Genomic DNA, 25,633 nt, shown 5'->3' with positions numbered 1-25,633 from the left:
CACCTTACTTTCAGCCTATTGGTACACATTTATATATAAACTTACACGAAATTAAGAAGAAGGGATGGAAACTATATTCTTATGCTGATGCAATGATTGGCCAGAAGAATCTTGTCCGCACACAGTGAAAAAGTAAGAGTAGTGCTAATAGGGAAAGTGAGTAACTGCAAGGGAGACAAGGCAAGGCTATTTAGACCCATTCAGCTGAATCAAGCAGAACAGAGATAGCTGTACCAACTACTGTTGTTAAAAAATAGGAATATATAGAAAACTGCTATAATTATTTAGGTGAAGTTTTTTTATAGTCACATATTTTTAGAGTAAAAAATTTGAAAACTCTTTAAGACTTGTTTCATATCAGATCACCCTCTCAGTAAGCATTTTGTAAAAAGACTGAACAGAAAGTGAATATGAAAATAGATCGTGAAAGATTACTTTAAAAACTGAAAGACCTTTGGTATAATTTTCATCTCTCAATGCCTTTTACTTGTTGTATGTAAGTATATCAAAGATAATTTCTCAGTGTTTTCCCTAAATATAGTCAAAATAGTATATTTTGCTACATTTTAGTCTCTGAAAATCAATAATGGAGTTTTGGTTGTCAATTTTTGTGCTTCCTCTAGTCTTTCAATGAAGGACGTCAATTTTCACATGATTATAAAATGACTGATTTGGGTCAGAATTGCTTTCAAGTACAAATTATGTCTGAAGGATGAAAAAGCCCTTATGTTCTGATTTTTGCTATATAGTAACTACAGGTACAGAAAAGAAAACATTGTTGTGAAACACTTGCTGTGATGTGCAGTTTGCATATAGTAGTGGAATCTTCCCAAAATCCTGCATTCTATTTGGCAGATGACAAAAGACCAATTTCATTTTTATAAAATGAGAAACATTGCTGTTTGCCAGCTTGTTATTGTTCACTGCTATGTCTTGATCTAAATAAAAGTTGGTCTGTGGGTCCTACAGTCTCTGAAGGCTCTACATACACACGTAAATAAGTGGTAAGGACTGCATAGTAGAATTACAGCATTTGTGTTTGGTTCTCATATTAATATGGTATTAGACTTCTAAAATGAATAGGTAGAAAATTGTATGTGTTATCATGAGAACATGATCAACCTATGCATCTCTTTAAGATTTTGATTTTTTTCACTTCTCAGGTTGATACAAGATAATGTAGGAATGGATATCTCCTTTGCTGAGGGTGTATTGAGCCCCAGTTCTACAGAGATGAGGCCTGGTAAGAGAAGCCATTGCTCATTTTCTTAATTATAGCTTAGTCCCTTTAATTATGTCATAAGAAAGATGTTTCTGTACTGCTAAAAAAATAACAAAATAAAAAATGTTAAATTTGTTATATCTAGTCAGTTTTTTTCTTCTTTACAATTATAATTGTACTATGCACTTTCCTCTTGTACGTCATTGCCATTGCTTGTTTAGTCCTTGCAGTGTTTAAGTAGCTGCTGTTATTTATCTTGTATGTGAATACTATAACTGAAATAAGTTATTATATAATTGAACTAGGAATATTTCAAGTACACCTTGAAATGTGGCACATTATGCAGTGGTAAGGGGCAAAGCTATACCTAACTTCTATTTTATTGAAGACTACTTCTGTTTAAGACTAGACTTGAAAGTCAGGGTTTTATTTGCTTGTTTGTTTGTTTGTATTGTTTGGTTATTTTATATTTAGTTATGTCTAAAGACATAGCTCCAAGACATAACTAAAGACATATATTTAGTTATGTGATAAAGGCATACTTACAAATCTTTACCTCTTGCATAGCAGAAGAGGCATAACAAAACAGGCAGGAGATTTTAGCTTATATCATTTTCATTAGGATTCAGCCCTGTGTTTGTGATTTATATATTTTTCTTTTAAATTTTAAACCCTGTGGATCAGACTGTGTGCAGAGCTTCAGTTTTGGTTGGTAACTCTAAAATAGTGTACCTGGGTTTCACATAATTTAAATGCTTCCAGCTACATCTGCAATCCCTGTACACGCTTGTTGTATTTTTTTAAATATTAATGTGTAATTTTTCTGTGTAGTAGTAGTAGTGATAGTAAGTGGTCTTTAAGTGGGTTGTTGTTTCTAAAATTATCTTTCCCAGTGTGCTTGATAGTGATTCGTAAGTGTGCGGGAGACAAATTTCATGTGGGAGAAATAAAGTTCTCTTTTTTATCTCTTTTTTCAGAACCTCCCAATTCTCTCGATCTTAATGGTACCCATCCCAGAAGGATAAAGCTCACGGCTCCAAATATCAACCTTTCTTTGGATGAGAGTGAAGGTTCTATACTTTCTGATGATAATTTGGATACTCCAGATGAAATTGATATCAATGTGGATGACCTTGACACTCCTGATGAAGCAGACTCTTTTGAATACACTGGACAAGGTAGTTTTCTTGAATGTAGATGTAGAATACATCTCTGTTTCTTCATTTACTGCACTCTTGTCCATTGGGCTATCAATATGTTTAGTGTATTTTAAATAGAGTTTGAGGTTTCCAGATATTTTTTTCTGCTATTTTGTTCTCCTGTGTAAAATAATACATTTGACCAATGCAGAGTGTGGAAAGAAATAGTACAGCTAATCAAGTGACAGAATAAAATAAGAGCTGTTTTCAGAGTACCAGAAGAACCATATAGGAACTAAGTTCCTATAAAAATGTAAAAAATCATAACTTTTTTACAATCTACAACAGAAAGAAACTTCAAAAAGAAATACATTTAGATTTTCCCTTGCATTTAAATTCTTTGTTGCTAGTTAGGTCACTATTATTTGAAAACTGTAGTTGCATTAGTTTAAGTTGTGTTGCTGAACAGGCTTTACAATGTAGTCAGTCATGCAGAAGCATCTCTAATGTCATTTCTCATTAGAAGACAAATTTCCTCATGGGTAGATGCAGAGGATCTGATGAATTGTTAGATGTTTGGAATATTCTGCACCAAAGAATTGATCTAACACACGCACAGAGTTTCATAGTGTTGTGACCAATGTGAGAGCCAAAATCTGTCTGCTGTGTGGCACATTTTGCCTTTTTGCAAGGCCTGAAGTAAGCAAATTCAACTACAGTGATTTTGGTGGCATTTATATTTATTGAAAGGATTTATCCCCAAATTTTTTTTTGTATTTTCTAATTGTGATTATTGGTAATATTTTTACAGTTGTGCAGTTTGACTTTAGATATTCTTTGTTGGCAAAGCATCCTTCAATTACTTGAGTCACAAGGTAATAGAAAAGGAGAAAAACCACATATTTTATTAAAATAAGCTCTTGATAAAATGAGGAGGTTATGCATTATGGATCAGATAGCTAACAGTAGCCATAAGAGCTAGAGCAGAATGGTTTAAATGCATGGTAGCTAACCTCTGTTAAAATCGTTTTCCATTCTGTCACTCTAGTGTAACCAGTACATGCTGTGCTGTTACAGCTTTCATAATCTCCCCCACATCATTGTTTCTGGAATACTATGACAAATCCATGTGAATACTAAGAAGACATTGCTGTTGAAACTGTAAAGAACAGTGACTTTCTAGCTTGTTACCCTCAAACTGCTAAGTGCCTGTTTGAAATGTAAAAGGCAACTGAGAAAAGCAAGACTCGTTGCTAGAAAACTGACAGTTCTATAGAACAAGAAATGCTGAAACCCCCTAGTGTAAAAGAATGATGAAAAAGAGTCAGTACATGCAAGAAGCTAGATGAAAGTGGAAACACTGAAGTCTTAAACTAAGTCTTAAAATTGACTTACTTAGGGATTGGTAAACATCAGTTTCACAGTTTTGTGACATCTGAATCAAGAAGAAACTGTGCTCGACATGTATCTTTTGTTCTGGGGAGCATCGTATTTCTATCAAATTTTGCAGAATTGCTGAGAAGTTTTATTGCAGAAACTGGTTTTACAAATTAATAATCATTGAATATGTATGTGTATTTATGGGTAAGCTTCATGTGTGTTGACATATGGTTTGCACACACAGTCCTTTTATTTCTGGCTTCATAAAGATTATTTAATTCATATGACAAACTTGTGTGGTTTAAGGACCACGTACTTCTATTTGTGTATTTATATGAGCAGCATTAATCAAAGAGGAATCCAAAGATAAAGCAGTTTGTAGAAAGATTTGAGGGCTTTTGTTAAGAACTGTGTTCTTAACATCTCATCAAATAACATATCTTCCTCTAATTAACTACCAAATCTTCTTGTGAATCTCTTTCAAATAATACGTCACATGTGTCACAGTGCATTTCACTATATCTTTACTGCTACCTTATTTCTTTACTTATGTCTTTCGAACCAAAATGATGCTTCATAGATAAGAGTTCATTTCACTGGTTTATTTGAAACGTATATGAAGGATAAAACATGCAGGATTTTTACTATCTTTACTGCTAGAATAAATTATTAATAAACCAATAGACTGACTAATACATGTTCTTCAACAGGAGTAAGAGAACAAAGGAATATATATATAAAATGTTTGGGTTTTTTTTTTCCTCACAAGAAGGCACTATGTTATAATAATTAAAGGATTACATGAATTTTTTTCTACCTGTAGACAGAACCAGCTTGTAACTAGCTATTAAGACTGAAAAACTGGAATGAGGTTAAATTTATTGTGAGAGCCACCTTGTCAGCGTGCTATGGGAGTATAGGTTTTGTTCATAAGCTTCAGGGTTTTTCTGAAGATAAGAGTGTCCAGCAGAGAGGCTATGCTATGAGACTATAATCTCCAGTCAACCACACAGTTTATTTCTTGTGATTTTTGTGCTTGTGGACACTATGCACTTTCATATGTCCTGGTATGAACATGCCAGATTTCCTGGCTGCTTCTTCTCTGGAACAGAACTGAGAGGGAATTTCTGTTCAGTCTTTCACATTCTGGAAGGGAATTCAACCTTGGAGAAAAGATCCTGAGGGACATGAATGCTGCATTTGAGGCATGCAGGTAGTCATTACCTTATGACAAAAGCAGAGGAACTCAGATGTACTTATGGCTATTGGATGCAAAGAGATTGGAGGAAAGCTGGGATGGGATGGAGGAACAAGTTCAAAAGCTGTAGCTCTGTAGTAATTCCTCTCTAGAGAGGAGACATCACTGTGTTCGTTTTTAGTTCCAAAATTTTGCATTTTAGCATAGTTCTCATGCCAGCAACACAAAGAATTTTTAAGATCTGCAGGTCAATACCTACAGTAAGCAGCTGGTGACTTGTATGTACTTACTGAATGTTACTGGATGTACTTACCAGGTGTATGATCAATGAATATACAGATGTTATAATTATGAAATATACAAGAGAGTTTGGCTAAGCAGGTTATTACACCAAAAAAGAATAGTGCTTACCCTTGTCCTAGGCTCACTGTAAAACTCCAAAGGAGGCATCTCCAGAAAGAGATCCTTCCCCACTTGTGGTCAGCTCTTAATTGTGCCTAGGAGGAGTGGAGCCAGCTCCATCTCTTCCAGCAGCACAGGTGAGTTGCCTTCACTTGTGCTCTGAGGGCTGACTCATTGCTCACCTCAGGTGATGAATCAGAGGTTCAGGCTGTGATTTAGCAGTTCCCATACACCAGGCAAACACAAAAATTCACTGCTGGTATTGTGCACAGTGATTATTGCTGTTATTCTTTCTACTATCATAATGATAAAAAGTTAAATAAAAGCAGAAACGTCATTTACTGACTGGTGAAATTCTGCTTTTCTTACAAAAGCACAGATCCAGGCTATAAAAATCCAGTTGATACCAATTATCTACTTCAAATGAATATAAAAGGTAAAATATTTAGAGCCTGTACATGAATATGTAATACATAAAATGTTATTTTTCAGAAGAGCGGAATGCTGCTAAGGATGCTTCCCAGGAGGAGTCTGAATCAATTCCAGAATACACTGCTGAAGAGGAGCGAGAAGACAACAGGTTATGGAGAACAGTGGTTATAGGGGAACAAGAGCAAAGAATTGATATGAAAGTCATTGAACCTTACAAAAAGGTTATTTCACATGGAGGTAGGAAAAGTTGGAATGTATTTTTTAGATTGATGTGAAAAATCATACTTTGATAATCATGATTTATTTCTATTTTATTTAGGCTATTCTACTGGCAATGAGATTTTATTTTTCAGCCATGGCTATTAGCAATTAATTGGCAAACTCTGTCAAATTACAGAAGCGTTATTGTGTCTTACAACCCATAATGTTATGAATAACAAATTTCAAGCTTTGATTGGAGTAGTAAATGAACTACTGACATAGCATCAAAGTGAGCCGTCCTATTTTCTGGTCATTCGATGCTGATTCAAAAAATAGTTTGAGTAGATATTATCAGCTGGAGACCCCAAAAGGCCTTCAAAAGATCTGAAGTCTATTACAACTTTTGGAAGCCTAGTGGGAGAGTATTTTCAGAAAAATAATATTTATCCTTGCAAGTCTTTCCTACTCAATTAGAAGATCAGCCAGTGTTTATTTTACACTTTCCTGCAGTTGGCTCTGTACCTATAAAAGTGGTGGCTGACACAGGAAAACTGTAACCTTTACAGATAGACCTGGTCTATATGTGTAGCACGGAGCTAAATTTTTCTTGGAAGAGATAGAGAGCCTAATTTTGATCTGCTTTACATTTCTATTGGCAGTGACTACATAAGTGAAACAAGTAACAAAGTCAGATAACCAACATAAACCAGACTTTTCAATCTGGCAATTGATACTTCAAATGCAAAGCACTTTCATATGCAACAAATAAACTGAGATACATGTGCCAGTAACAGTTTAGTCATTGTCCTACAGAATTATTTTTTTTTTTAAACTTCATTTTCTTGGTTGTAGCATACTTACTATATCAGAGAATCACAAAATAGCCCGGGTTGGAAGGGACCTCAAGGATCATGAATCTCCAACCCCCCTGCCACATGCAGGGCCACCAACCTCCCCATTTAATACTAGACCAGGCTGCCCAGGGCTCCATCCAACCTGGCCTTGAACACCTCCAGGGATGGGGCATCCACAACCTCTCTGGGCAGCCTGTTCCAGCATCTTACCACTCCATAGTAAAGAACTTCGCTCTGACATCCAATCTAAATCTTCCCTCCCTTAACTTAAAACCATTTTCTCTTGTCCTGCTGTTATTTACCCTTTCAAAGAGTTGATTCCCCTCCTGTTTATAGACACCCTTTAGGTACTGAAAGGCTGCTTTTAGGTCACTCCGCAGCCCAGCTCCCTCAGCCTGTCTTCATAGGGGAGGTGCTCCAGCCCCCTGATCATCTTTGTGGCTTCCTCTGGATCCTCTCCAACAGCTCTCTGTCTTTCTTGTAGTGGGGGTTCCAGACTTGGACCTAGTACTCCAGAATGTATGAATGTATGAAGAAGTATGGTGCTCTATGATTGTAGATACATAGGTCTAAATAATTGAAGTGGCAAAAGAAGAAAAATAGTTTTCCTTTGGATTTCTATTGCCATGGTAAAGATCCTTGTGTTATTTTTCTGCCATTTATAGTTGAAGCACAATATAAATTGTCTTGAAAGTCTTCTAAGGATTTTTAATCTATGTAATGGTAATCTCCTCTGTGTTTGTAAGGCATAGGAAAAAAATACTGCCTTATTCCATAATATTTTACCAAAGGATAGATAGCTTAACTCAGTGCTTTCTCTTTGAAACTGCGTGGGACTATGTCAGAAAAAGAAGACATAACAGAGACTTGAATTAAGGGGTGAGTGTGTGAGGTGAAATCTAGTTTTCCTCTTTTTATTTCTTTTAAGAAAGTTTTGAAATTCCTACATGTCAAGCTCTTAAAAGATGAAAGAGCTGAAAAGTGGAATGGAGCTTCCTCCCCTTCCCTGCATACGTCTGTGCTAAGAATGTGATGTTACTCTCCATATTTGACCTTAAGATCTTTGCTGTTACACAAGTTCAGTTAGCCGTATCTATGTCTAATGCAGTACTACTTGTTAGTACTGCTGGATCCTAACATCAGTTGGAGCTGTGCCACCTCATGCCATGTCACATGCCTTAACGTGGTTTTACCTGCATTCTTCTTTGGCTTGAACTCATTTGCTAATTCTCAAGCTTTTTTCCCTGTCTGTGTTTTCCAAAAAGATGGGGAACAAGGCAGTAGTGTGGAACTGCAGAAAACAGTGGACTTGCTGGGTTGCTGTTGTGTGGTGGCTTCTGTAGCTGCAGAAGCATATCTATAGATTAAGTAACCTCTGAGACCAGTGAGATATTACTGCACAGAATTAGGACATCCCTTCCATCTCAGAATTATGGAAGGAATGGAGTTTAGGCTAATGATAGGAAGCTGTCTTCAGTGTGCAGACTGTTCTGAAGTGGATGAAGTCTTGGTTTGCATTCTCAGCTTGATGTTAACAAAATAAATAAGTACTACTAGCTTGTCTAATACATTATATTTACTCAAACCTACCAAATCAAATCCAGAAGGAAAGAAGTCTAACATCATCCTTTAGCAAGCTGCTTTACCAAATCTTCTAATGAAGTAAAATGGCCAAAGGCTTATTTCTGACATGCAGGTTTTTGCCTCAGGGGCTTATCCTTTCTTCCTCCTCTTTGTAAGTGTTGAGGCAGTGGTGGTTTTCAGTCCTTTGAGAAACAGCTGAGGGTTCTGAATGAAGAGTGCCTTTGTGCTTCTTTATGGGTGGGATGGTGTCAAAACTAAACAGCTGTAATTCTCTTTGACATGCTCAAGGAAAGACCTCATGGGCATATGCCTTGAGACACTCCTTTGGTCTGGGATTATGCATTTTCCAAAGTCATAAAAAAGTGACTTCCTTGTCATCAATGTCATCTGGTTTTCCTACTTTCAGCTACTTGAGACTCAAGTGCTGAGTGATAAAGGAGAAAAAACAGTCTCTCAGTGCTTTCCCAGTTAGTGCACACAGACAGTGTGCCTTTCCATGAAGTATTCTGTTTTGTTCTGCTGCTGCATACATTGAATCATAGAATCACAAGGTTGGAAAGGACCTGCAAGATCATCTAGTCCAACCATCTCCTCATCACCGTTGCTAGCACAAGCTACTAAACCATATCTCACAGCTCCTCATCCAGACACCTCTTGAACACTGCCAGGGACAGTGACTCCACCACCTCCCTGGGCGGCCATTCCAGTACCTGACCACTCTCTGAGAGAAAAAGTTCTTCCTTATATCCAATGTAAATTCCTCTGGTACAACTTGCAACCATTTCCTTGGGTCCTGTTTGTTGCCTGGGAGAAGAGGCCAAATCCCTCTTCACCACAGCCTTCCTTGAGGAAGTTGTAGAGTGCAGTGAGGTCTCCCCTGAGCATCCTCTTCTCCACACTGAACAATCCCAGCTCCCTCAGCCGTCCTCATAAGGTTTGTGCTCCAGACCCCTCACCAGTTTCGTTGCCCTTCTCTGGACACGTTTCAGGGTCTCAATGTCTTTCTTGAAGTGAGAGGCCCAAAACTGAACACAGTACTCGAGGTGCGGCCTCACCAGTGCTGAGTAGAGGGGGATGATCACCTCCCTGCTCCTGCTGGCCACACTATTTCTAATGCAGGCCAGGATGCCGTTGGCCCTCTTGGCCACCTGGGCACACTGTCAGCTCATGTTCAGCTGAGCATCAACCATCACCTCCAGGTCCCTTTCCTCTTCACACTCATCCAGCCATTCATCTCCAAGCCTATAGTGCTGCATGGGGTTGTTGTGGCCAAAGTGCAGGACCCGGCACTTGGCCTTGTTGAACCTCATCCCATTCACCTCAGCCCAGCAATCCAGCTTATCTGGATCCCTCTGAAGGGCCTCCCTACCCTCAGGCAGATCAACACTACCTCCCAATTTGGTGTTGTCTGCAAACTTACTGAAGGTACACTTAGTCCCCTCATCTAGGTCATCAGTAAAGATATTAAGCAAGATGGGCCCCAGTACTGACCCCTGGGGGACAGGGACACCACTTGTAATGGGCCACCAGCTGGATTTAACTTCATTAACTACTATCCATTGGGCACAGCCCAAAGAACTGCCTGTCCAGGCCATGGACGGCCAGTTTCCCAAGGAGAATACTGTGAGAGACCATGCCAGAGGCTTTGCTGAAGTCTGGTTAGATTGCATCAACAGGCTTTTCCTAGTCTACCAGTCTGGTCACCCAGTCTTAGGCGGAGATGACGTTGGTCAAGCACAACCTGCCTTTCATGAACCTGGGCTGGCTGGGCCTGATCCCCTGGATGCCACCCACGTGCCATGTGATCTCACCCAAGATGATTTGCTCCATAACCTTCCCTGGTACAGGCTGACAGACCTGTAGTTCCCTGTATCCTCCTTACGGCTCTTCTTGTAGATGGGAGTCACATCGGCAAGCCTCCAATCCTCTGTGAGCTCTCCAGATATCCAGGAGCACTGGTAGATGGCTGACAGCGGCTCAGCAATCACCCCCGCCAGTTCCCTCCTCACTCTAGGATGGAGCCTGTCCGGTGCCATGGACTTGTGACAGTCCAGATGGAGGAGGGGCTCTCTAACTGTCTCCACCTGAATCACCAGGGTGGTATTCTGTGTAGCATCCCAGACTTCCAGAGCAGAGTGTAAAGTGTCCTGAGGATAACTGATCTGCCTATTACAGGCAGATAGATGTAAAGAAGGCATTGAGGACCTTAGCCTTCTCCTTATCCTCAGTGGTCACGTTCCCCGCTGCATCAAGTAAAGGATGGAAATTCTCCTTGGTTCTTCTCTTAGTATTGATATATTTGTAAAAGGATTTCTTATTTTCTTTGACAGCAATGGCCAATCTGAGTTCAAGTTGGGCTTTTGCCTTCCTGACTTCTTCCCTACCTACCTTAGCAACTTCCTTGTAATCTTCCCAAGTAGCTTGTTCCTTCTTCCGGACTCTCTTTTTCTTCCGAGTCTCAACAATAGTTCCCAGTTCATCCACACTGATCTTTTTTCTCTACAGCTCACCTTACAGCATTCAGGGACAGCCTGTTCTTGTGCCTTTAAGACTTCCATCTTGAGGAGTATCCAGGCTTCCTGGACCTCCTTACCCTTAAGGAGCAACTCGTCATGGACCTGTGCTACAAGCATCCTGCACAGGTCAAAGTCTGCCCTCTTGAAGTTCAAGATAGCGGTTTTGCTAGTCACCCTTCTGACATCTCCAAGTATACAGAATTCTACAATTTCATGGTCACTCATTCAAGGTACAACGTGTTTTGTGAGTATTTCACTGAGTCTTGAGTACTATTCACTAGTGTCCAGAAAACACTGTAAAAGTTTTTAGCGTCTTATGAAAGTGGTGCAAGGGTATTATCCTGGAACTTTCCTGGGAACGTGTTTGTATCTCCAAGGGAGGTGCAGAATTTCCTCCACAAACATTGTCTCCTTTGTTTGGTTAGTTTTTCCTAGCCTGTTCTGAAAACCTTTCAAATCTTCTTTCTTAATATATCCAGCCTTTATTTCTGTATTTCTTTAGTGGTATCTACACGCAATATTTCTTCCAAATCTTCATAGATTACTTTTTCTTTTCTCTTATCTTTTAAATAAATCCCAGACTTTCAGCTGAAGTGCAGAAGTATTTTATGTCTGTTTTGCAACAGTATAGCAACTGAAAAGAACTGTGAAGGAGATTGACCGGTATTAATATATCATGAAAAATAGCATTTTTTTTTTCAGGTAGCAAGTAATCACCCAGGAGCACAGAAATGTAGCTGTAGTTGTAGCTTTGAGAGGTTATCATTAGGCAGTGGTGGAGACAGGAGAACACAAGTACAGGGCAATTGGAGTATCCAAGATAAAGAAATACTTTATACAAAACTTGCAGCAAGGTATTTAACTGATCCTCAAGAGTTCTTAAAACACAGTGTCATGCAGACATACCTATAATATCCCAAGGCCTTTGAAGCTGCACAAGCCAGCTGAAATTGGATTTCAACTCCTTAGTAGTCATTATCGTAAAGATGCAGGATGACAAATGGAGGATATTTTCTTTGCTGCTTTATTCCTAAGGCTAAGGTGAGCATTCAGCACACAATTGCAATTGAGATGTAATGAGCCAGGAGTGCAGGTAACATTGTATTACTTACAAAGTAGAATGATTTTTTTTTTCTGGCTCTGTTCTATAAAAAAGTTTGCTTGTAGTTGTGTTAAGCCTGTGTTCCAGGAATTAAATGTTACTGATTATCCTTCATTATCACTTGATAATCATTCATTTATTTTGCATCTTCTTCAGCAGTAGATATAATCACTCTATTCCAAGACTTAGAGATTTCTTTTTAAATCTATCTTGTTAGGAGCCTTTGACAAAGATAAAAATGCCTTTTTGTTTGTTCCACAGGCTACTATGGTGATGGTCTGAATGCTATCATTGTGTTTGCTGCGTGCTTCTTGCCAGACAGCAGCCGAACTGATTACAACTATGTCATGGAAAATCTTTTCCTGTGAGTGTTATGTGTACAGTATGACAGAGTCGTCTCAAAATTCTGTAGTGAGAGATAACCTGTCTTTAATGAAGAGGTAATGTGGGTCATTAGAAGGGATGTGATTGGAATGACAAGGAGAGTAGCAGTTTTAGATAAACTGTTACACTGTGTATTATTTTGCTACTTTTTATCTACTCACCCTCCCAAATTTGGGCATATTTGTCAGAAGTAAATCTGACTGTAGTGTCTTCCTAAATGTTAATGAATACAGAATCTCCATCTTCTTGGAAGAGTTTCTTGGACATTGCACTGTTTTACCAACAATTTCCAGTCCTTGTAGAGAACTGCAGGACCTGCAGGGCCTGAGAACTCCAAATTGGCTTTCATTGTTTGTTTTTATTATGCATTGTCATGATACATCATTGTTATCATATTTTTAATACATACTGTGGCTGTGTTTAGGAGTCACAGGCACATTTTCTGATACTTGTTTAAAAAGTATGTGGTGAATAACAGTTGCTGACATAAACAGCATAAACTTTGTTTTTCTTACTCTAGCTGTTTCTGATTCAGCTACAGGTGGTTTCTGTTGGACAGAGCATGAATATGACCAAATAAACCCACATTTATCACAGTAGATTACTCTTAATAGCAACGTAGCTTGGTAGGCAAAAAATGTGACGGTGACAACTTTCCTAAGTGCCACCAGCTAGTTCCACTTACAGTTGCTGAAAAAATAAATCATTCTATATTATAAAACCCAATCTGTCAGTTCCACAGCCAGCAAAAGCCTGGCTTTCACCATCTGCAGCTTACAAGGCACAAAACCTTGCACAAGAGCATAAACCCAAGCTCTGAGTTCCAGTCCTTGAAGATGCACATGGTGACAGCCAAAGCCTTCAAACTTGGTCAACTTGTGAAAAATGAGACTGAGTGCTTTTGTTCTAGGTCAGACAAATTTTCAGCATTTGCCAGGTCAAACTTCTCATAATCTACCATAACTGATTTACGCTGCGCCCATTGGTTTAGATGGAAAGAATGACTGCGTTTTGATAACTAGTGCACAAAGCTGACAGTAACTGTGGCTGACATTAAACAGTTGCCCTCTGATGTCACCCAAAACTCTTGTCATAGGTAGAATTAGTAGAAACAGAGTTCAGATTGGCTTCAGCTAACTTTAAAGTTTAGAGATTTTTATTCTTTCTCACACAGTCAGAACAGGAAAATAGAAAGTCAAATCATCCTTGTTTTTCCTTTCTTTATTGGCCCATTAGTTGCATTTACCTAAAGGATACTTGACAGTTTACAAAATATCCAGTAACTGATAAGTTTAAGTATTTGGGAACTTTTCACTGTTAAGTCATAGGGGCATCTGGATATACAGGCAAATTATTATTAATTTTGTGTGTGTGTGTGTGTGTGTGTGTGTGTGTCATGATTCTGATAGATGATTCTGCAACTGCGGTATATAAGCCACCTCTAGTTTGTGATTAACAACTTTCAAATGTTTATGGTTTTCCAACTCCTTTCTAGTCTGTACTCACTACATATTTCTGGTTACTTTTCCTCTTATATATTACCTTAACTTTTCAAGCTGTCTTCGAAGAGTAGAGTTTGTGCCAAATTCTGAACTTTGAGATTGAATCTTCTCTTTTGAAGCTGACTGATATATTCTAGATATTAAATTTTATAACAGAATCACAACTTGTAAAACTACACTTTGAAAGTCAAAATAAACACTTTTTGTTTTCAGGCAGAGTGAATTGTTTTATTCTGTGAGGAAAATTCTGCCCATCTTTTCAAACAGTGAAGAAATTGCCATTATCATTAAATAGTAAGAAGCCAAGTTTCCAAGACACCATGGCATGCCTAAAACAGCAATGGGTCTATCTCAACCCACAGTGAATAAGAGCTGTTGTGGAAAAGTACTTGAGATAAATGAGATCTGACTAAAATATCACAAAAGCTTCCTTCTTGTTGCAATATTTCTCTTTATTCCTTATTATGAATGTTCATTATTGTAATTGATTGTTCATAATATTCATAATTTCCTTGTGGCTGAGTAAATAGGGGCATAAACATTTGTCAGATTTTTTACTTCAACTTTTGTCTCTTTTACTTCAACTAGAAGGGTGGTAGTATTTTTCCAAAGTACTTTCTTTCTCAGTACACTTTTCTGCATGTTTCACTGCCTAGATTTATTTACAGCCCAAGAAGTTGCCTTTTATGAAAAGGGCTGACTTCGTAACCTGTCAAGTGGTCAGTGGATTCATTTAAATTTAGTGTTTTTTTATGAATGTATTGTGCCCTGGGCAGTGGAGAGCTGTGCTGCACAGTGAATCCAGATTTAACCCTGCACATGCTGGACCAGCTGCATATTGCTGCTTGTTGGTAGGCCTTGTTTTTCTCTGCATCAGCTATGGCCTTGTTTGAACAATCCCACTCTTTCGTACTTCAGTGTACTTCAGGCAGAAGCAGCAAATGCACTAATGGCAGGTAGGAAAGAGCAATGAAAAGCATTTAGTGAGAAGTAGTCTAGATGGATTTATCAAATGCATGACACTATTCAGTCAGTTACTGCTTACTTCCTGTCCAGTTAAAATATTATCTCTCTGATGAGAACCAGATTTTCTATTCTTGTTTTGAAGAATCTGAATTGTGAGGAGTTAAAGGGTCAGATTAGATCATGAGTCACGCACATATACCTGATAAAAGGGTATTGTGGTCAGCGATACAGCTGCCTCTTACAGTGAGAACTCTCAGGCATTCAATTTTCTAAGGTGTGTCTCAGTATTTTTTCACTGTAGCTTTTACACAAACATACCTTGAGACTGGCGGGCAGAGAGTTCAGTTTGAGCACACAAGTGAGGCTGGCACTTCTGAAACTGATCAGAATATTTGCATGTGGACAAGAATTTAATGCTACCTTTTCATGTAACTCAATAGTCTGCTCTTCTGGTGGGGTGTATTTTGTCCTGAGAGTAATGGTCAGTCTAAATACTCTTTGCAGACCTGATAAATTTGGTATTCAGAGTGCTTTGCTCACAAAATGCAAGAGCTTGAACTGTGCTGTCCCATCTGAAGACAGATTGACAGTCAAGTTCCATTAGCTCTGAGAATCCGAAGACTTGTAGCTGACAGTCACAAAGATTCAGCAGTGGTAATCTGAAGATCATAAGAATTATAGACAGGTATTATCCCAACCCTTTTAATTTTGCATTTAACAAATGTGGTGATTAGTATTGAAGAGATATTTCTCAACAGTTGATCTTACAATGGCCTGAAATTTCAGTCAGTCCATCCATGCTCTCCCTCACAAACTCTCTTAATTTCAACATGTATTAAAAATAAATAAATAAATAAATAATTTCTACTCATAGTTATAGTGGTAGCATTGCGACCAGTTCTAAATTTCTGCTTTAGGTTTAAAAGAAAATAAAACTCTGTCTATAAATTACTGGTCTGTCTTAATGTATTCCTAATAGATGTTTTTTTACTGTATTTAAATAGATAAATATGTGCTCACTTACTTCTATTCTTTTACCAGGTATGTAATCAGTACCTTAGAGCTGATGGTAGCTGAAGACTATATGATTGTATACTTGAATGGAGCTACACCAAGAAGGAGGATGCCTGGGCTGGGTTGGATGAAAAAGTGTTACCAGATGATTGATCGTCGGTGAATAGTATTTTTCTTTCTCATCCACAGTTATTGTTTTAAGCACTGTTCATTTCTGTTGTTCCTCAGTATGATAGTGTTCATTATATATTATTTTTGTGAATGGTTTTCTTTTTTATTAACCTTTTAAATAAACTATTTTTTTTCTTAGTTTAAGGAAGAATTTGAAATCGTTCATAATTGTCCATCCGTCATGGTTCATCAGGACAATTCTGGCTGTGACACGACCTTTTATAAGGTAGGTAGTGAACACTAGTTATTTGTTATGTCCCAGGAATTCAGAATACAGAAAGAATACAGAAACAGCCTAAGTAATCCGAAATGGTTGTTGATCTCTCACTGATACAGTTCAGTTGAAGATGACTTCCCTACAAAGAGTGGGAAAAAAGTTTATTTATTTGACTTTTCTGTTGTTTAACTATATATGCACATGGAATTCTGAATTTTTTTTTTTCTTTTGTTTTGTTTTGTTTTGTTTTGTCTGAGCCCATCAGAAAGGCTTGAAGGAAAGGTTCTGTGGACCCTTTTCACTTTGTGGAAAAAAAACTTGACTGGAGGAAAGATTAAACTATTGTTCTGGATTTAAAAAAAAAAAAAAAAAATAGTAGGTGCTTATTCAAGAAGACTGCCCTGAGATGTTTGAGAATGTAGGAGAGTTGTTTCCAAAAAAAGTTCTCTACCACCCAAAAAACTCAAAAGAATTGTTAGACACTGAAGACCTTAAAAATGGGCAATTGTATGTCTGGAACCTGGAGATCAGGAGCATACACGGTCAGACATGAGAAAGCATTGCTCCATGCAAAAGAAGAGGCATCTTGTCTACAGAAGCCACACAGGGAGTATGTCATGACAAACTGGCCCTAGACTACAGAGGTGAATGCTGAAGATGTCTGTCCTATCAGAGTGTTCTATCCTGACAGAGTAACCTTGAAACGATGAAGGAAATTACTTCTCCCATTGCTGCCAAAGTGTGATAGATTGAGCACCATAGCAGAGCTTCTTCCTTCAGATGTGATGATTTTAGTAGAAAGTGATAACTGAAATTACCAGTGTGACATGGAAACAGTGCTTGGAATTGTCAGCAGTAATAATAGGGGATTCACTAAGTGAAGTACCAATGGGAACTGAAAAAAATATGGGCAAGACGTAATGTTGGTGCAACTTTGTAGAATCACAAAATGGTTGAGGTTGGAAGGATCTGTAGATCTCATCTTGTCCAACTGGTCTTATTCAACCTGGCAACCCAAAATATGTTGCCCAGGCCCATGTCCAGGCAGCTTATGAAGATCTCTGAGAAGGGAAACTCCAGAATATCCAGGCAACCTGTGTCAGTGCTCCATCACTCACATATTAAAAAAACTTCCCAATTTGTAGATAGAACCTCTTGTGTTCCCGTTTATCTCGTTGCCTCTTACACTGTCTCTCAATACCACCGCAAGGAGCGTGGGTATATATACATATACATGGTGTCACATTGATGATGTCTCTCTCTGAGCCTTCCCTTCTTCAGACTGAACATTCTCAGCTCATTCAGCCTCTTCTGCCTCCATCATCTTGATTGCCATCTTTTGGACTCTTTCCAGCATGGCAGTTTTCTTCTGTAGTAGGCAGCCATGAACAGGACTCAACACGCCAAGTGTGGCATCACTAATGCTGATAAGAGATGAAGCATCATATCTCTATCTCCTAGTGATGCTTTGCACAATCAAGCCAAGAATACCATTAGCCTTCTTAGCAGGAAGGACACATTGCTGGCTGATGTTCAGCTTGTTGTCCAAACTCGTTAACTTAGAAGATGAGTTGAAGATAGGAGAAAAATGAAGCCGTTTGGTGGACACAGGAGCACTGTGAGAAAGTTGGGTAAAAAAATTCTGGGAGGAATAAAAAGAGACAATCAGTTCAGTAAAAAGCAATGTAAGGAGAAATAAACTTGATAAACTTGATAAGGCTGGTGGATGTAGCTCAGTTTTCTAGCCTAAAACAGTTCACTGAATGACTGGCAAGTGCTTTGAGAAGTTCGGATGGAGAAGTGAATTGGTCCCAAGGCAAGGAGAAAATGTCCCAAGGCAAGGAGTAAATGTCCTAAGACAATGAGATAGCTAAACCATTTAATTTTGATTCCAAATTCCATTCCAAACCTGATCTGTACTCATCTAAACAAACGTGAACATTCAGTTGTATTATGTTTGAGAGTCATAGTCGAATATAAATGCCAGTTTGTTGTGATTACAAGGGTAGATAGTGATGGGACAAAGGGGAATGACTTCAAACTGAGACTGGGGAGGTTTAGGTTAGATATTAGGAGGAAGTTTTTCACACAGAGGGTGGTGACACACTGGAACAGGTTGCCCAAGGAAGCTGTGGATGCCCCATCCCTGGAGGCATTCCAGGCCAGGCTGGATGTGGCTCCGCGCAGCCTGGTCTGGTGGTTGGTGACCCTGCACATAGCAGGGGGGTTCAAACTAGATGATCACTGTTGTCCTTTTCAACCCAGGCCATTCTGTGATTCTATGATTCTATGATCACATGATGTTAATTTATTATGATAACTTTAATGAATTCTTTCCATATTTTTATATGTATTTATGCTTTAAAAAGTTTGGTTCTCTTTAGAATTTTTATACATCTCCTTGAAACTGTAGAACTAATCACATTGCTTTACAGTTTTACACAGCATTACAGTTTATGATACAGTCTTAAATCCTATTGTGCTTAGCCAGAGGACAGCAAAATGTTTAATCTTGATTTCAGCCTCATTAGAATTAAGGTATGCTCATGGCCAACCAAACTCTGTAACTGAAATATAAATAACCAAATGATATATAGTTATTTAATACATTAAACAAATGCCTTCTCTCCCTCTCTCTTTAAAGTATTGTAAAAAATATTGTGAAAAAAGTCAATTAACAGATGTTTCTGTGTCTCAGCTCTAAGTTCAGCAGTAAGATACAGTATGTCAACACATTGGCAGAGCTTCGTGAGATGATTCCAATGGAATATGTGCACATACCAGAGAGCATTGTCAAGTAAGTGATGTGCATAAAATGTGTATTTGGTCTAATAGAAGTAATTTTACAAACTAGGAACAGTGTTTCAATGTCTGTAAGAAGAATAGAATACCTCTACCCTATACTATTTAAGATGTTTATGTGTTGTTCCATAAGAACTCCACTATCAAACTCTGAGGTAGGAAACAGTGTGTTTTTGAAACACAAAACACAGTAAGTATGTAATCCTAGGGGAAGCAAAGCTTATAGGAAGAAGATTTTGTATTGGACCAAATGATGCAATTTGTAAAATAAAGACGATCTTTCCATCTCAGTTCCTTCATCATCATTTTTTGCTGAACAAAAAATCAAATGATTATAAGTGTGCCCATTGGAGGCAAGTATTTTTAAGATGTCACAGTATGAAGCAGACATGTACTCAAATCAGTGGAAAAAGAGCAGATATGTTCAGCTTCATGTTGAGAAAGATTATTGTAGCAAAAGAATACCAAATGCCACTTTAAGCAGTCCAATGTCTCCACTAGCAAGAACAGAAATACCACTATGATCATGAGATGTCCCACCTGCAGCAAGCGTATAGATTTGTGCCAGGATTTGGATTATGTGATTGTTTGGTAGTTTTTACTGAAGTGAGATACAGTGTGCCAGCTGTATCATATGAATCTGTATGTCTTTTCTCTTCCTTCACCCACTCTTGTAAGGTATGATGAAGAGAAGTGTATTAAGAGAAGAATGAGGTAAAATTTGCTTTCTAGCCCATGCTGCAGCTTATTGCGGAGTAAACCTGTGTGACAGCCAGTCACCAAAAGGTGACCTCAACAGCAGAATGGGAGAGGCCTTGCAATGGTTTGATATCCTGCTTTCCCCTTCAAGCTGTTGAGATCAGCCTTCTTTGCCAGCGAAACTTACCTATCTATAAATGTCCTTGATTTGGCCCAAGCTGCAGACAGTTTAATTCTTCTAAGCAGTTGTATGCTTTCAGCTCTATCTACTGGGCATGCCTCAGATCTCTGCTGCTTTTATGTTTCTGCCTCCAAATAATATAAAAAATGAGCTAGATATTAAAGGTGAGTTGAGAACAGGCATAAGTATTACCATAATGACTTGAAGAGCTTTAGGGCCAGTGCACAATACTGTGTGCCTATTTTAAAAGCATGTATTATATTTCTTCTTTGCTCTGCTATTGCTCTGCTTCTCTCTTACGCTCTGCTTGCTTCTTTGTTTCTTTGTATCAATAACTTTTACTCATGCAGACTGGATGAAGAACTGAGGGAAGCTTCAGAAACAGCTAAGTAAGATAGCTTTCTGCTGGTTGCTGGCATTGTATTTATTTGGTTCACAGAGATGGATTGAATGCTGTAGCATGTTACATGTTTGGTACAGCAGTCTGTTCATAATTTCAAGTACTGCGGAAGTTGCCACATTTGTGAATTGACTTCCCCTCTCACTATAGGCAACCTGCTATATCTTACAGTCTAAGAAGTGATACTCTTAGACTATAAAAAAACCCACGTTTTTTGCTACTTTTGTAATTGTTTCCATAGTCATGGGGAAGACTAAAGTTACTTTTTTACACTGTCAAAGATTTTTATTACATATTTTCTCTCCTTTGTATGTTGGATGATTAATATAAACTTGGGAAGATAAATCTTCTTTAAAACTTGTTTTACAATTTATGAAGGTAATAATAGCTATTGTACTTATTTCTCAGCTTTTTCTATGTCTTTTCCTGTCTTCCTGCTATTGTTTGGAAGGGCTGGTGGATTAATGCTTGATAATGTTATATCACTATAAGGTACCTTAAAAAGTCAGTGACAGATGATGATCAGCTATTTTAAACATGGAATTGTACTCCGAGTTCGAGATGCTAAGGCAGTGCCTTGTAAAATATCTTAGAAATCTTTTATCTGGAAGGACACAGTCTTTGATTCGTTAAGCTGAACTTACAATTTGTGCATTGTACTTCTTCTCGTTGTACACGAGATACCAGAGAAGGGAGCTCTGCCAATCAGTTCAAATATGACATTTTTCCTATAATTTTATAACAACCTTTTGGAGGTTTAATTTCAACCTCCTTCTTTTAAATTATGGACTTGAGAATTTTCATCTTACAACTTCTTCATTGTGTTTTCTCTCCTTTTGTGTGGTACGTATTTTCCTCAACTTCTCCTCAACAATGTACTCAACTTAGCTTTTAAAATGACCCTCAAGAAATGCTACAAACTCTTGCAAATACTTTTTGATTCTAGCAATTCAGCTGCCTCAGAAGCAGTACATTTATGTAGCTAGTTATCTGATATCTGATATCACCTGGATATTTTATTAAACAAAAAAGCATGCAACTGCTTTCTATTCAGTCATTTTCAAGTACACTGAACTGTGATAACTGTGGTGAAAAGCTTATTTCTTGTTAAGCTTCTGATTTAAAACAGTGCAGGCTGCAGCATAACAAGTGAAAGGGGAACTGAATACTCACACGAGGCAACACTTGCTATTATTACGGTTGGATGTACGAGGTAACTGTAGTGCTTTTCCCTTCCCCAGCTTTAATGGCTTAAAAACTTAATACACAAACTGATTGGTGTTACTAAGCTCTCTAAATTTCTATCCGTAATGTTTTTGTGTTTGTGCAGTCAAAGTTGCTTGCTACAGTTAAGTCATTACATCCCCTAAATTTGTTTTTTGTACTTAAATAAAGAAATAAACACAGAAGAAATGTTTACTGCTTCCTCTTTTTCCTTGTGCCCAGAACTAGCTGCCTCTCAAATGATCCAGAAATGACTTCAGTGGAGCAGGAGTAAGAATTTATGTCTAATACCATCATTTCATTACAGCATTATTTCACAACCATGCTTCTAGGAATAGAGACTGGGTAGACTCCATAAAGTTTTCTGGAGAACTAAATCATTTTACATTTATTTTCAGGAACTTGATTCAATATATCCAAGTAAAAAAAGCACCACAATTGAGATTTTTTTGTTTGCATTACAGATGTCTTTGAAGTATTCTTGGCCATTATCAAACAGAGATAGATGTAGTCGTTATCCTGAGGATATTCAGGTTGTGTGAAAGACTGAAATAAGAAGTTCAACATGATCAGGGTGAAGTTGATGTCATGCATTCTTCTCAGTTAAAGGGTGATAAAATTGCCTTTCTTACTAGGAAGTTTGAAAAGTGTTAGTTTTCTCTTTAATTTCTGGATTATATCCTCAATACGTTTCTTGTCTTTTCTTTATGTGCTTAAAAGCTTGCTCTCCCCCCCTCCCCTTGCTCCCCCCAAAAAGTTATTTCCCTAATGACATCTCCATTATCTTCATTTTATTAGTTTTCAAAGCCAAAATGATTCCTTTGGAAATAGGAATGTGTCTGTCTGTCCTCTTGCAAACTGTTCTTCTGTCTGATGTCATGACTAAACATGCAAGTGAAAAACCCTGTACTGTTTTACTGTGCACTGGTGGGACTGTTTTAGCCATAGCTGGTCACAACGCACGAAAAGTTTGTTTGATTGGACAGCAGGAGGACTCATCACTGCAGTAGTCTGTACATTGGTGATGAGTGTCTCCACAGAAGTGACTTGACTTTGCTGTCCCTACCCCTGTGTCCTGAATTGAAATACTGTTCAGAAAATAGCAGGCACCTAACTCTTCAGTAAAAGATCCCATCAGGAAGTGAATTTGAAGGAACCAAGCAATTGACTAGAAAGCAGACACATAAATAACATGGAGTTTCTTTTGTCTCTTTTTTTTCAAATAAAGTTGTGTGTCAATCAATCAACCACCACAGGTCAGAACTATAAATTAACATTCTGATTCCTAGAGCAGTTGACATAAGATCTCTAAAGATCTTTTTCCTTTTCCCCTCAGACACAGTTTATTCTGTAATGAGTCAATATGAGAAGCATTTTTTGTAAAGAGAATGGAGAATAAATAACATATTGAAGACTGTATTTATGACTTAAGCTTTTTGATGGCTTGAAAAAATTTTCTTCTTCTGAGACTAGAATTTTTACCTAGCTCAAATAAATACAGTTGAGACTGAATTAATGCTAGTTGTTTTCTCTCTCTAAATATGTATCCATTTTCAGAAGTGGCAATGATTTCTTCTGCAGTCGTATCACTCATTTGTGGAGTAGTTTCTGTGGGAAATAATATTATCTTCACAGTGATCATGGCAGTTTTACACAGCTTTTTTGTCTGTATGCTTTCTGCTGAAATCTCTCTGGAGTCTGCCCAACTATTAGTTTTCTTCTGCAGCCTTTTTTTTATGTTTCTTGTCATCCTGTGTGCTATTTTGTTTTAACATCGTGCACTGCCTCATGACATTTTTTAAAATGTGCATTATGAAATATTCCACAGGAAAGAATTACACGTGTTCTCTTCCCAGGTGGTGAATATTCAGAATGTTGTTTAAATAGTTACACATTCTAAGAGGGAAATGGTGTTTGCAATATTTGTGATGACAACTTTTTATTGTATAGAAAACTTCAAAAGAATTTGATGACGTTGTTTTTACTACATGGCAAAAACATAGTTCTGGAGATGTGTTTACAGGCATCCACTTCTTACCATACAGTTCTGTCATTCCATCAGCGTGTATTTCCACATTACATGTCCAGTGCTACTCAGATTGAAATTGCTGGAATGTAGTTACTGACAGCAAGCTAGCAGTAGCAGTTCCTGATGTACTTTCTACATGAGGTAGATAGGATCTGTGTAAATTGACACTGACGCATTTAATGTAAATGAGAGATGAGGATGCCCAACGTTTTATGGGAGCTTACAATTGCAGAAATGACCAACCATGTTTTCTATCCTACTGATTTATTTTCTTTTTCATTTCTTGTTGTTTTTTAACATATAGGCTTGACATGACCCTGAAATAAAAAGCATCACTGCCAGATCTTTGAAGAAGAGGACTTTCATCGCTCAGACACCCATGATCATGGTGTACAATAGGAAATTTAATTCATTTTGCTTGTGATATAATTTTTTGGTGCCATTTAGCAATCCAAGAAGATGAAACAGCCCCATCATGTTGCCTTGGAAACAAGAAATTTGGAGCTGGCTATTTTTTTATTTTCAGAAATAGAGTTTTTGTTAGAAAAGCTATAACATCTAGTATTGGTTTCTGTAAGTGTATGCAAATTCTGTTTCAGATTATAGAATTTTGCAAACGTTATGCCTCATGAATGAGTCAATGAGGACATAGATTTTTATTTAATTTTTGTCTTCAGCATAGTACTGTTTCTGCATAAAGAGCAAAATAGTTATTATTACAATAAATATTAGCATAGTTGTTTCACACAGCAGCAGCAACCTTATTGTTCCAGAATGATTCTAAAAATGAAGCAGGATTTCAGTGAGTGTGTTTTTCTCTTGGTGTATGAAAAGTTCTTCCATATTCTTTTAAACCTAATGACTTTTTATTTGGCCACAGGAAAGCCTGTGTACTAAAAATCGTAAGTGTTTAAAATGTTTCCCAGATCAAAAGTTGCTGACAAAAATTAGTTTCATTTTAATAATTTTGTTCAGTGTCTTTATCTTAAGGACAGGTTTTACAGAAGCAGCTAGTCCTTTAAAAGTTTATCAAATGATCTAAGATCCTTGAAAGATTGTTTTATTATTGTTGTTTTTTAAAGCCTGTTTTTCCAGAACATTTTTAAGTAATGAATCTCCAAATGGCATCCTATCTGGAATCACAGCAGTTGCAAATGCTATGAATACAGAACAATTACTTAGTACTTCTCACAATTATTTGTTAAGAGGAGATGTCAAAATATTATTTGGAGTCTATTTAATATCAAAAATACTTATTGCAATGCCATTTGTTGTCTGTAACACCAGTATAAACATGAAAAGGAAAAAGACCCAAGCATTTCATCTTTTGCTGCTGTCCTGCATACTGAAATGCACCGCATTAAGTTCTGACATTCAAATGCAAAGCAACTTCAGTGTCTCAGACTATTCCCCTGCAGAAGAGTACAGATCAATACTTGAGCAAATACCGCTTGTCTGCTTTTGAAAGTCAAGGGTCAAAAGTATAACTGATGCTTTCTTGTTCCCAAATGGACATATGCATGCACTTGCCAAACCTCCTGACTCAGTTTCCTTTTGAGATTAAAAGTAGTTTATCATCAGACTTTCTATATGAGTGGATAGTGATAGGATATAGGGGAATAGTTCTAAACTAAAAGAGTGGAGAGATAGGCTAGATGTTAGGAGGAAATTTTTTCCTCAAGTAGTGGTGAGGCGCTGGCACAGACTGCCCAGAGAAGATGTGGCTGCCCATCCCTGGAGGTGTTCAAAGCCAGAGTGGGGGGGCCCTGGGCTGGGTGATCTTGAAGAACCCTTCCTTAAGATCCCTTCCTTTCTTTGATTATATGTGCTAATGGAAGTAGCAGAATTATGTACTCCTGAGCTACTGTTCTCATCTTTGAGATTTTCATGCACCCGAGAATTGTGTCTTGCATTTGCAGAAAAGTGGTCTGCAGGGAAGGGAGCAGATGTATTCATCACAACATGCAGAGTTGTTCAGCTATTGTAACAAAGAGAGACTAAATTGTCAGAAAGA

At 37.8% G+C, this 25,633-nt stretch overlaps 1 protein-coding gene across 2 annotated transcripts in view; it reads left to right on the top strand.

Moving 5' to 3' along the window:
* The window catches only part of PRUNE2 (prune homolog 2 with BCH domain), a 54,003-nt gene extending 28,655 nt beyond the window's left edge, over nt 1-25,348 (top strand). The window contains exons 4-11 of one of the 2 annotated variants that reach the window (XM_042877500.1): nt 1,164-1,243; nt 2,200-2,400; nt 5,834-6,010; nt 12,292-12,394; nt 15,924-16,055; nt 16,207-16,293; nt 18,983-19,081; nt 23,924-25,348. In XM_042877500.1, the coding sequence (XP_042733434.1) occupies nt 1,164-1,243; nt 2,200-2,400; nt 5,834-6,010; nt 12,292-12,394; nt 15,924-16,055; nt 16,207-16,293; nt 18,983-19,081; nt 23,924-23,945 (901 nt within the window). In that variant the 3' untranslated portion in view covers nt 23,946-25,348. Of the gene's footprint in view, nt 1-1,163; nt 1,244-2,199; nt 2,401-5,833; nt 6,011-12,291; nt 12,395-15,923; nt 16,056-16,206; nt 16,294-18,982; nt 19,082-19,764; nt 19,875-23,923 lie in introns of those variants that run through there. The other variant, XM_042877499.1, reaches the window with a different exon arrangement.
* The last annotated feature ends 285 nt before the right edge of the window (nt 25,349-25,633 follow it).

The sequence above is a fragment of the Lagopus leucura genome, unplaced genomic scaffold (assembly GCF_019238085.1).
Source record: "Lagopus leucura isolate 7727_CA_CO unplaced genomic scaffold, USGS_WTPT01 Super-Scaffold_100018, whole genome shotgun sequence".
Taxonomy (NCBI): Eukaryota; Metazoa; Chordata; class Aves; order Galliformes; family Phasianidae; genus Lagopus; species Lagopus leucura.
Note: the sequence above shows the minus strand (reverse complement) of the source record. Positions and strands in the feature narration are given on the sequence as shown.